The sequence below is a fragment of the Callospermophilus lateralis genome, chromosome 7, assembly GCF_048772815.1.
Source record: "Callospermophilus lateralis isolate mCalLat2 chromosome 7, mCalLat2.hap1, whole genome shotgun sequence".
NCBI lineage: Eukaryota > Metazoa > Chordata > Mammalia > Rodentia > Sciuridae > Callospermophilus > Callospermophilus lateralis.
In genome coordinates this window covers 70,013,830-70,026,915 of record NC_135311.1, presented here as the reverse complement: position 1 = coordinate 70,026,915, position 13,086 = coordinate 70,013,830, and the positions used below count along the sequence as shown (strand labels likewise).

Sequence of the window (13,086 nt, the reverse complement as noted above, 5' to 3'; positions counted from 1 at the left end):
TCCTGCTCGGGGTCTTGCCTTGAGGGAACACAACATCTCAGTTCATGTGACAGGACCCCATCCAGCGGATTTTCACAGAATCCACCAGAGCTGCGAACACCAAGCAGAACTCAGAGCCTCTGTGTTCAGGTGAGACTCCAGGCTTCAGTCCCAAAGCCCACAGTTTGAGCACAGGCGCGACTCTCAAGTGGGGGAGCAGAGACACCAACTAAGCACCTCGGTGGAGTGGCAGAACTCCAGGGGATGCTCTGCTCCCACGCAGGTCCCCAGACCACGTTCTAGGCACAGCACTAGGACATCCCAGCTCCCCCGACCTCACCAGACACCCCGACTGGGAAAAGGACTGACTTGACCTTTCTCACCATCTTTGGGGGGTGTGGTTACCAGCTGGATCTGTGACTGAACAGGTACCTGGGTTCCAAATCCACTCCCCCAGCTGTAATAACTCGGTATAGAAACTATCAGCACAAAATCAGCTCTCAGTTGAACAGGAGTGCAGTGCCACCAGGACACTGCCCACTTGGTGCAATCCTAAGTTGGAGGGCGTGAGGTCCCCCAGATGAGACCTGATAAGCAAGAGAGGTGAGGGGGCTAAAACCTAGGAGCAACTCAGAGAGACCAAGATTAGGGAAGCCCAGACAAGAGAGGGAGAGCTTTAGTCTTCTCACACTGGTTACCTACACCACACTGAGGGCAGAGAACCAAGCTTGGAATAGACAACTCTACCTACTAAAAGAGAAGAAAAGGGAACTCTGAGAGTATTTTGTTGTTTGTTTGTTTGTTTTGTTTTTTGTTTTCTTCTCTTCCATATTATCCTCTTTCTTTCTCCTCTACCCCTCCTCCTCTGGTCCTCACAACCCCAACATATAACCAAGAACTTTGCATGAAATAGAACTGAGTCACCAGAATAATATAATATAAAGGAATTGCATAAGCCACCCCTCTTTTTTTTACTTCTCTCTCTCTCTCTTTTCTCTTTTTTACTTCCTTTTTATGTTTCTTCCTCCCTCTTTCTCTTTCAACCTCCTAATTTTTACTATTTTTACTTCTTGTAATTTTCTAAACACATATATGTGTTTGTTTTTATGCATTCTACTGTCCTCCCACATACTTGTCTCCCCTAAATTACCTCCTGTTTATTCCCCTGCTACTAACTCTCTTGATTAGAGTTCTCCTCCAAATTTCTAAGTTTTATTAATCCATTGCCCTCACATCTTTTGCCCTTAACATAAAGTCAGATACCTGACCTCTAGTTCTCTGTCCACCACCAGAAGAAAGTGTACATCTTCTATGAAACTACTGATTATATTTTAAATTATAATTGAATCTAGAATTACTAGACATTGAAACTAACTATGAATGTCTTAATAGCAGTAATTTACACATAGGTGATGTATTGCTTATTTTGGGAATGTCAACATTGTCTCTCCCCACAAAGAAGGGATCTTGGAATATACAAGAGCACTACAAATCTATAGGGTAAAAAGAATAACACACCAGTCCCACAGAGCAGGAACGAAATACCAACAACATGAAAAGACAAGGGAAGAAAATACCACAAACAATTGAAGACAATGCATCATTAGAAGAATAATTAGAAACAGCAGAAAAAGTGACAGAGAAAGATTTCAGGATTTACATTATTCAGATGTTTTGGAATCTCAAAAAAGACATTAGACAACAAATACAGATAGTAAAAGATCACTTTGACAATGAGCTACATAAACAAATCCAAGAAACAAAAGATGACCTCTACAGGGAGATTGAGGATTGAGGATATATATATAACAGAATTACTTGAAATGAAAGAAATATGAACCAAATTAAAAACACAAATGAAATTAATTTATAAGGCAAAGCCCCAACTTTATAGTCTTTAACTAAGTTAAACTGTAAGTACCAAAAATTTAAGTTGCTACCTATTGATGACAGAAATTTTTGAACGTTAAGATTTTAATAGGCCTGAGCATGGTGGTCCACAATTGTAATCTCAGTGACTCTGAAGGCTGAGGTAGAAGGATTGCAAGTTCAAGATCAGCCTCAGCAATTTAGTGAGACCCTGTCTCTGAAAGAGGAATTGGGGAGGTAGCTCAATGGTAAAACACTCCTCAGTTTAATCCCCAGTACCCCCCCCAAAAAAAAAATTAATGGACATGCAAATAAAATAAAATCCACTTCAAGGAAAAATATCTGGCTAATAACTTGACTCCTGATAGGATCAGCTAATTACCAAATAGCTACAATAATGCTCTTGTTTTTGCAAGTAGAATACTGGAAGCTGTATCACATCAACATGGAGATGCACTTGGATGATTGTGTAACCTTGAGAAAGTCTCTTACTCTTGTTGGTAGTTTCCTATCTTAGAAACAGGTTTTTATCTGTGGTTTTCGTACTACTACTTCAGCAATGGAATCCTTTTTTTCAAGTAAAAAATCTTAGAACCCTTATATACATATGCATGCACACATTCTAGCCCACTATATTTCATATTTTCTTTTTTTCATTAATATAAATTTCCTTATATAAATTTTATGTACAATAATTATTAAACATTAGGTTAACCAATGAAAACACATAGTAATGCATTGGTAATACATATATTAAAATTTGGTAACAAATTTGTAAAAAAAAAAACACAAATGAGAGCATCACCAGCAGAGAATACAACTTAGAAGATAGGACATCACGAAGACAAAGTATATTATCTTGAAAAGAATGTAGACAGCACAGCAAAAATGATAAGAAACCATGTGCAGAAAACCCAAGATATATGGCATAGCATAAAAAGTCCAAATTTAGGAGTCATTGGGATAGAGGAAGGCACAGAGTTTGAAACCAAAGGAATGTGCAAGCTATTCAATGAAATAATATCAGAAATACTTCCAGACATGAAGGATGAAATGGAAATCCAAATCCAAGAAGCCTGCAGGACACTGAATGTGCAAAATCACAACAGACCCATACCAAGACACATTATAATGAAAATTCTCAATATAGAGAAATAGGAGAGAATTTTAAGAGCCACAAGAGAAGTGAATCAGATTACACATAGGGGTAAACCAATTAGGTTAACAGCAGATTTTTCAACATATTCCCTGAGAACTAGAAGATCCTGGAACAACATATTTCAAACTGGAAAGATAATGGGTTCCAACCAAAAATCTTGTATCAGGGAGAGAAATGAATTACAGTAGATGGGGTAGGAAGAGAAGATGGGAACTAAACTGTGGAGCCAACCTAGATGTCCTTCAGTGGATGAATGGACAAAAAAAAATGTGGCATTTATACACAATGTAATACTACTCAGCATGATAAAAGAACAAAATCATGGCATTTGCAGGTAAATGGATGGTGTTGGAGAAGATAATGCTAAATGAAGTCAGCCAATTCCTAAAAAACAATGCCAAATATTTTCTCTGCTATAAGTGGGGTGACTTATAGTTGAGTTGGGAGGAACAGCATGGGAGGATGAGATTAATTCTAGGGAGGGGTGGGAGGGAAAGAGAGGAGGAAGGGGATTAGCAAGGATGGTGGAATGTGTTGGACATCATTTTACAAAGTACATATATGAAGATTTGAAATGGGTGTCAACATACCTTATATACAAACAGAGATATGAAAAATTGTGGTATATATGTGTATTAAGAATTGTAATGCAAAAAAATAGAACATATATACTGGCATAAACTGAAGTGAACATACTTTATATCCAGAGATAAAAGAAATTGTGCTCTTTATGTGTAATAAGAATTGAAATGCATTCCAGTGTTGTCATGTATTTAAAAAAATAAAATGAATTTTAAAAAAAGAAATAGCTTCACTAAATACAAGAGAGTCTACTTTGGATTCTATTTTATTCTGTTGATTTGCATGTCTCTTCCTAGGCCAAAAGCACACTGGCTTGAATCTGTAGCTCTACAGTGAGTTGGAAAGTCAAGCAGTCTAGATTCTCTAAAATTTCTTTGGCTCTCCAATATCTTTAACATTTTCATATAAACTTTAGAATCAACTTGTTAATTTCTGTATAAAAACATGCAGGGTTCTTCCAAAATCCTATGTACTCAGCAATAAAAGAGAATAAAATCATGGCATTTTCAGATAAATGCATGGTGTGGGAGAAGATAATGCTCTGTGAATCTAGGCAAGCCAAAGAAACAAATGCCAAATGTTCTCTCTGATATAAGGAGGCTGACTCATAGTGGGGTAGGGAGGGGGAACAAGGGAGGACTCTGAAACAGAGGGATGCTAGGGGAACGGAGAGAACATGGGGTTAGAAATGATGGTGAAATGAGAAGGTCATCATTATGCCAAATACATGTATGAAGACACGAATTGGTATGAATATACTTTGTATATGACCAGAGATGTGAACTATTGTGCTCTACATGTGTAATATGAATTGTAATACATTCCACTGTCATAAGTAAATAAAAAAAGAAAAAAAATGTGTGTTTTATAAGAGATCAATAAATGAGATGCTTTTTTATGTTAGAAATTCAAAATAATAGCTTTTTGTAATATATAAGTAATCTCAAAGTCTAAAAATTATTCCATGTACAATATCATGTGGTATATGTTTTTGTCATTTTACCCTTCTTACATACTAACATTTCTGTTGTAAGGACCCAGCTCCCTTGGAAAATTTCAGCAATCATTAATGGCAAAAGCAGCTGCCACCCATAAGTTCAGAAAATGGAGATATCCAGCAAGATGTAGATACTGTGAACACATTGTCATATTTCAAGGTCTTAAATGCCAAGAGGTAAGATCTTTTTGGAATCACAATTTTTTCTTTTGCTATATACTTTTTTGTTATGATTTTACTTAGAGATGTGTGTGTCCACACACAAACACACATTTAAATATATATAAATTTGTTGTTTGTACTCCTGGGAACTAAATTTAGGGTCTTGCACATGCCATATTTTTAGAGAGAGAAAAGAGAAAGAGAGAGGAAGACACACACACACACACACACACACACACACACAGAGAGAGAGAGAGAGAGAGAGAGAGAGAGAGAGAGATTTTTAATATTTATTTTTCAGTTTTCGGTGGACACAATATTTTTTTTTAAATTTTATTTTTATGTAGTGCTGAGGATCCAACCCAGCACCCTCCGCACACCAGGGGAGCACATTACCGCTTGAGCCACATCCCCAGCCCATACACTCTTTCTTAAATTTGTGCTTTGAAATGGGCTCTTGCTAGATTGGTCTGGCCTTTAACTTGTGAAATTCCTGTTTCAACCCCTCAAGTAGCTGGAATCATGGGCATATGCCATCACACCTAGCTTGCCAGTACATGTTTAATAAAGTCCCACAGTTTATTTTTGTAGTTTTCTTATTTGTTTTCCTGTTAAATGTAATTCACAAACCACAAATAGTATTTTTTCACTTATTTTTGTCGTTATTAGTCGGCCTGTATTTTGCTTAGTTGTGAATAATTTTAAGGTGAGTCAATCAGTTTTCAAATATCATTTTCTTATAGTGTCTTCTTATCTGCCATAAAAAATGCATGGCAAACTTAACCATCGTTTGCGGACATCGTAAACTTCGGGGGAAAATACACCTATTTGGAGCAGAATTGTCCTGTGTTGCCAAAAAGGAGCCAGATGGCATTCCTTTCATAATCAAAATGTGTACTTCAGAAATCAAAAGGACTGCCTTGAGTTTACAAGTATGTTGTTTACTCTTAAAACTCTAAAAACATAAATGCCTTTGTGATTTGATTTAATGAAAAAAGAGATTTTAAGAAAATCAGCACTCTCCATTTGTAATAACTAAATTTATTCACATTTATTTGGAAAATGTTAATTTATTTGACTTCAACTTGTATTTTTTAAATACTAATAAAAATTGAAGTAGATACATCAACTCTGTCTAGATGTCTGCATTTAGCCCTTTGTACTAAAGTGAAATATTGCATTCTGTTTTTCTTTTCTCTTCAAGGGCATCTATAGAGTCAGTGGCAACAAGGCAAAAATCGCAATCCTGTGTCGAGCTCTGGAAAGTGGAAGGCATTTAGTAGATCTGTCCGAATTTTCTTCACACGATATATGTGAAGTGTTAAAATTTTACCTACACAAGGTTAAAGTTTTATTCTAAACCTACCATCAAATGCAAAGAGCAAAAATATTTTATATTGAATATTTTTCATTGGTATAGACTATGTCATCACCCCCCTCATTATTCTAAGATTTTATAATGATGTACTTTGATGTGGATATATTTCCATCCAGTATTCTGGCCACTCCATGAGCTCCGTCAGTTGTGAGCACTTTAGTTCTTGGAACTTTTCTTGATTTTTATTGCCATTCTCCCACCCTTGTACTTGAAGCTCTTCTTTGGAGATGTGTGTGTGTACCATACACAAACACACATATAAATATTTATAAATTTGTTATTTGTACTCGTGGGGATTAAAAATTCAGGGTCTTGCACTTGCTTGGCAAGCATACTTGTTCTCCAGTTCCCTTACCTTTTCTTTATTGTTCTTTTTTTCTTCAAAAACTTTCTAAGACATTTCCTTGTCTTTTTCTTCTTGAATAAGTAAATTACTCCATTTGTGAGATCATGTTTTAATATTCAAGAAGTCTGATTTTCTATTCTTTTGATCACATTTTTTAAATGATTATATGATGCTCTTTTATTGTGGATGTTCATAGATTTTTCTCATTAAGGGTTCTTTTCTCTATTTGGCCTCTAACCTCTGTAGAAATACAATGTGACCCTCATATATAACATTAAATTTTCTATAGCAACATAAAAATTAAAAATAAAGTGAAGTGATTTTTAACATATCATTTAACATTTTGAATATCTAGTTTTTCAAATTATGAGGTATTTTGTTTATTTATGTATTTGTATTGCAGCTCTTTTTCTTTGAAATCTGGTATCTATTTTTCATTTAGAACACATCTCAATTTAGATCAGTTGCATTTCCAGTACTCTTTCACCATATCTGACTAGTTGCCAGCATATTGACAGCATCATTTTAGATGCTGGCACTTCATTTTGTTCTTTTTCCACCCATTTTGATTTTTGTCTTTCATGGTGTCTAGTTACATGAGTTTGGACTTGAAATCACTTTGGAAGCACTTGAACACATCAAGGCTTTTTAAAAACTTTGAACTTTACTATAAAGTGGTCTAGGTGGACTGTTTGGTATATGCCTAACTACATGTCTCTAGTTCCCTGTTCTGGCACTGGTGTGATCCTCCTGGGAAGGCATTTTTTCTAATTGTAGATGAACACAATACTTTTAATTAATTTATTTATTTTTATGTGGTGCTGAGGATCCAACCTAGTGCCTCACACATGCCAGATGAGTGCCCTACCATGAGGCACAACCCCAGTCCCCCAGGAAAGGGTTTTTTTCCTTGCCTAGAGATGCAGTACCAATACTGTGGAAGCCAGGGTTACTAAGACTGTAGGATCTGGGCTTTCAGTGTGCATATAGCCAACATATCCCCGTTTGAAAACAGTTACCTCTCTGTTCCTTATGTTTGGCATTGCCTCGATTCAGAGAGCCTCTGTATCCCATTGCCCAGAGAAAAATTTTCCAGAGTTTTAGAAAGGAGATTGCCCTAGTACATGGAGTGGAGACAGGATTCTATAGAGAGCTAAGCTTTCTCAGCTGGCCCACCTGCAACCTAAGCCAAGATCAGAGGACCTGGTAGTGATTGTCCACATCCCTTTAGGATTCTGAAAATCATGTTGAGTGACAAAGAGTCAGTTCTCTTGGAAATGCTGCATCAGGACTTATTCATCTGCTCTTCTACTTGTGAATTGTTGCTTTTTGTTTTCTCTATTTTCCTAGTCCTTATGAGCCTACTGTATTTTAGTGGAATTGCAGGAGGGAAAGAAATTAAGTATAAATTGCTGGGTCTACAATGTTAGCCCAGGAAAGCATTGATAACCCTTTAATCACATTCTACAGATTCCTCAACTGAGAAATGGAGGTTGATACCTTTGAATGACTGGAAGTCTCATAATGTGTCATCCTTAACCTTGTTTAGTCAGTCAGGGAAAGGAGATGAATTGGGTCCAATACAATAAACTTGCATTCTGTTGAGGAATTTTATATGTCTAAGACTTTCATTTGGCAAAGTGTGCTCAATTCTTGCAATAGTGTTAGAGAGTAGCCTTTATCTGACTCATTGACCTAAAGCTCCAAGAGGTGATGTGACTTGCTTCAGATCCCAGAGTGGTGAAGATAGAAACTGATCACAGAGCAACACCTTAACTTCCCACAGATATTATAGGACATCAGGTAGCCAACAATTCACTGAATTTTTTATTGTAGGTCAGTAGAAACATTAAAATTCATTTTGGCAGTGGATATTTGTTGTAAGAACTTCTTTTGACCTATTCATGGCAAATCAGCCTGTTTGAAAGTTTCATGAGATGTTGACAGTATGTTTTTGTAGGTCATATTATCTTGTGCTGATCTTCATTCTTGCCTAAGTAAAATCTGTGCCCTTTGGCACTTTGATATTTTTACCCCTTACTCATAAAATCCATGGGTTTCTGATTCATTTTATAGATTCTGTTCACTATTCTATGTTTGTTCCAGTAAAACAGCTGAAGATTATATATTTGGGGGGCAGATGTGAATAGAAGAGTTTTAAAATCCCATAATGAAGCTTAAAGCTTAAACTTCATTTAAAGTTTAGAATTTCACTCATTATCCATTAATTTGTTATTAACATAAATATAATTTATAGTCAAGATTTTGATTTGCTTTCTAAGTCACTTCTCTACCAAGCATATATATTATATTTTATGGGCAGGGATGAAGCTCAGTACTAGAGTGCTTGCATAGCATGCTTGAGGTCCTAGGTTCAATCCCCAATACTGAAAATGATATCAATAAATACAGATTGACTTTAGAAAATTTTGTTAATCTAAGGGGGACATGCTAAATTATTTGAGTAATTCTCACTTATAGTTGACTTTAACAAAGAAAACAGGCAGAAGATTTTTTCAAAATATTTATTTTTTGGTTGTAGCGGGATGCAATACCTTTATTTTATTTATTATTTTTTATGTAGTGCTGAGGATCAAACCCAGGCCCCTGCATGTGCTAGGCAAACACTCTACCTCTGAGCCACAACCTCAGCCCAAAGGTATTTTTAATATAATTTTGTTTCTTTAGTTACCAGAACCATTGGTTTTATTCCAATGGTACCAGGAATTTATGCAGCTTGCAAATGTCATCCAACAAATTAACCAAGAACAGGACACCAAAAGGGACAACTCTGAAGACAACACATCTCCAAATATGTGTACAGATATCAACCAAATTTTTCTCAAAACCAAGGACCTTGTAAGAAAATTGCCACCGTTCAATTTTAACACTCTACATTACCTTATCATCCATCTTAAGAGGTAAGAATTTTTATACCATCTTAGCCATTTTTAATTCAACAGGGCAATAGTATTCAGTACATTTATATTGTTATGATTTTCAAAATGATTTTTAGGATGTTTTTATTATGTGTTGGGAGAGGGAGACATTGAATACATGTTCATGCAGCAAACATGGTTCCCTCAGATGCTTCCTGTGTGCCAGGCTCTGGCTGGGGAAACTAGGGTGGAAATATAGGGTTTCTGCTATTTGTGGGCTTATCCTCTTGGGGTACAGGTCTGTATATAACCACAGTTCACCATCATTCTTTTTCTAGTAGCTGTGCACAGCTTGTAGGCATGCAGAGGAAGTTTTGGGGGTAGGAATAGAGCAGAAGAGGCAAAAGGCCTTGTGTCTGATTTTAAGAACTGAGTGGTGATTTGGTATTGAATGTGCAGAAGAGCATATGAGGCAGAGAGAAATGACATGGAGACACAAGAAAGCATTTTGCATTTAGAAAATTTGATTTCATTAGGCTACAATATAGCAAGCAGTAGCAGGAACTGTGCTACCCTTCCTAGAGACTTGATAAAAAATCTTACCTACCTGGCAGATTAGTTGACCAAGGTGTTTCTATGCCCACTAAAGAACTTGGAATCAGGAATTTCACATATTCAGATTTGCCTGCTAGACCTTTCTGACAGTAATTAAGATCTCCTTTTTTAATTTTTTTTAAATTTATTTTTTGTGGCTGGAATTGTGGCTCAGCAGTAGAGATTGTGCAAGGCCCTGGGTTCGAACCTCAGTCCCACATACAAATAAATAAATAAAATAAAAATTTAAAAAAATTTATTAGTTCAAATCAGTTATACATGACAGCAGAATGCTTTTCAATCCATTGTACACAAATGGAGCACAAATTTTCATTTCTCTGTACATGATGTAGAGTCATACCACATGTGCCGTCACACATGTACTTAGGGTAATGATGTTTGTCTCATTCCACCATCTTTCCTACCCTGTACCCCTCCTCTTCCTTCCCTCTCCTGAGCCCAATCAGTGTTCCTCCATCCCCAGGAACCCAATTATGTATCAACATTTATTTATCAGAGAGAATTTTGGCCTTTGATTTTGGGGGATTGGCTTACTTCATGATATTCACCAACTCCATCCATTTACCTATAAATGCCATTATTTTATTCCCTTGTAATGCTGAGTAATAGTCCATTGTGTATATATACCACAGTTTTTTTAACTATTCATATCTTGAAGGGCTTCAAATTATTCCATGAAATATAAAAGGAGGAAACCCTTCCAAACTCATTCTGTGAAGCTAGTATCATCCTGATACCCAAACCAGCCAGAGACACATCAAGGAAAAAAAATTTCAGACCCATATCTACACGATGAACATAGATGCAAAAATTCTCAATAAAATTCTGGCAAATCACATACAAAAACATATGAAAAAAAAACAATGCACCATGATTAAGTTGTGTATTCCAGGGATGCAAGGTTGGTTCAACATACAGAGATCAATAAATGTAATTCATCACATCAATAAACCTAAAGAGAAGAAACCTATGATTATATCAATTGATGCAGAGAAAGCATTTGACAAAATACAGTACCTTTTCATGTTCAAACTATTAGAAAAACTAGGGGTAGTAGGAATATACCTCAACATAGTAAAAGCTCTCTATTTTAAACCTAAGGCTAACATCATTCTAAATGAAGAAAAATTGGAAGCATTCCATCTAAAAATTGTTCAACATAATCCTTGCCACTCTAGCCAGAGCAATTAGGTGAAAGAAATTCAAGGGAATACAAATAGGAAAAGAAGAACTTAAATTACCATTTTTGCCAACGACATATTTTATACTTGGAGGATCCAGAAAACTTCTAAAATAATAAATGAATTTGGCAAAGTAGCAGGATATAAAATTAATATCCATAAATCAAATGCATTTCTATACATCAGTGGTGAATCCTCTGAAAGACAAATAGCAAAGCTACCCCATTCACCATATATATATATATATATCACAGCTACTTTACCCATAGATGAATCTAGTATCATCCTGATAGCTAAACCAGGCAGAGACAGATTTCTTTGGATAGTCATAGAAATATCAAGCTGAGAGTGTTTGAAGTAAAACCGGAACATTGATAGTGGCAATAGAACAGAGAGGTGTTCAGGAGAGAGAACCATCCCGGCTAGAAAACTAGCTGTGGGCAGCTGGGAGTGTGGCTAGTGATAGAACACTTGCCTAGCACATGTGAGACACTGGGTTTGATACTCAGCACTGCATAAAAATAAATAAATTAAATAAAGGTATTGTGTCCATCTCTAGGTAAAAATTATTTTTTTAAAAAAGAAAACTAACTGGGCAGTGAGAGAGAAATTGACAGTGCTGTTTCAGTTTCCAGTTCTTATACTGGAACGGGGAGTATATCCCACATACAATGATGGAGCAATTTTTAGAGGTGTTTTTCTTCCTTCTGCTACTGAGTTCAGTAGTTCCTTCTACTTACATGCATTTTATCCTAATATAGTACTCTGAAACTCAGTTTGGTGTGTGGTAAGTATCATAATGAAACAAAGGATTCTTTCCCTGGACCCACCAAACTTGACCCTTGACAAACGTTTTGTAGTCTTCTATAGCCCAAGTTTTCTCCAACCTTCTCAAGTCATAGTAAACTAACATTAAAGACATCTATTAGGCAAATCTCATACACTTTATGTGTTCTTCTTTTCAGGGTTGCAGACCATTCTGAAGAAAACCTGATGAACTCAAAAAACTTGGGGGTGGTATTTGGACCCTGTGTCATGAGGCCCAGGCCTACAACCACTCCTGGTACCATCTCCTCCTCTCTTGTTGCATATGCCAATCAGGCCCTGTTGGTAGAATTCCTCATTACCAACGCAGAGATGATCTTTGATGGGTCCCTAGAGCCACAAAATATTTCATCTAGTACTGACGTTGTTGCACCTCGGGTGGATAAAAGCCCTCCTTGCAAACCCGTAATATCAACAGAACATTCCACAAAGTCACAATATTTTTCCATGAAGCAAGTGAGTTTTGACCATTACAGAATTGCATTAAATTTGTGATGTTTATGTTAACAAGTTAATAGTCTTTGAACTGTTTGTTTTGAGATGTGTTTTGCTTTTAGTTTAAAACTTTTCTTGTTTCAATAGGATATTCACACTGCAGATATTGAAATTAAAAATTATGAATTGGCTACATCATTTGAGGAATCAGAACGCAAGCAAAATGCATTGGAAAAATGGGATGCATGTCTCATTGGTGAGTGGTCATGTAACATATATCCTTGCATATTTCAAACCTTGCCAAGAAGTCGTGATTAAAAACCAAGGTGAGGGCTGGGCTTGTAGCTCAGTGGTAAAACGCTTGCCTCGGCATGTGTGCGGCCATGAGTTGGATCCTCAGTACCATATAAAACAAATAAATAAAGATAAAAATATTGTGTCCATCTACAATACTCATCCTTTAAAAAAAACAAGGGGTATTAAGTTGAGGTAAGTTCAAACCTCAAGGTTTTATTAGTTAACTTTTCTAGCCATTGAGAAAGTTTAGTGAATGTCATTTAAATGAATATCATGCTTTGTTTCTCTCTTGTAAAAAGATATCTTGAAATTCATAAATTATTTTTGTTCTCTTTCTGAGATTTGTTTTCACCTTCACTTCTTTGTCATCAATTAAAGTCAA

The 13,086-nt window shown here is 36.2% G+C and overlaps 1 protein-coding gene across 1 annotated transcript in view; it reads left to right on the top strand.

Annotated features, from left to right (window-relative positions):
* Positions 1-13,086, top strand: part of LOC143404409 (rho GTPase-activating protein 29-like) — a 30,609-nt gene that overhangs the window by 14,789 nt on the left and 2,734 nt on the right. Inside the window, exons 2-7 of the mRNA XM_076862562.1 lie at positions 4,624-4,763; positions 5,492-5,680; positions 5,953-6,090; positions 9,161-9,393; positions 12,113-12,428; positions 12,555-12,663. Coding sequence (XP_076718677.1) covers positions 4,624-4,763; positions 5,492-5,680; positions 5,953-6,090; positions 9,161-9,393; positions 12,113-12,428; positions 12,555-12,663 — 1,125 coding nt within the window. The remainder of the gene's footprint in view (positions 1-4,623; positions 4,764-5,491; positions 5,681-5,952; positions 6,091-9,160; positions 9,394-12,112; positions 12,429-12,554; positions 12,664-13,086) is intronic.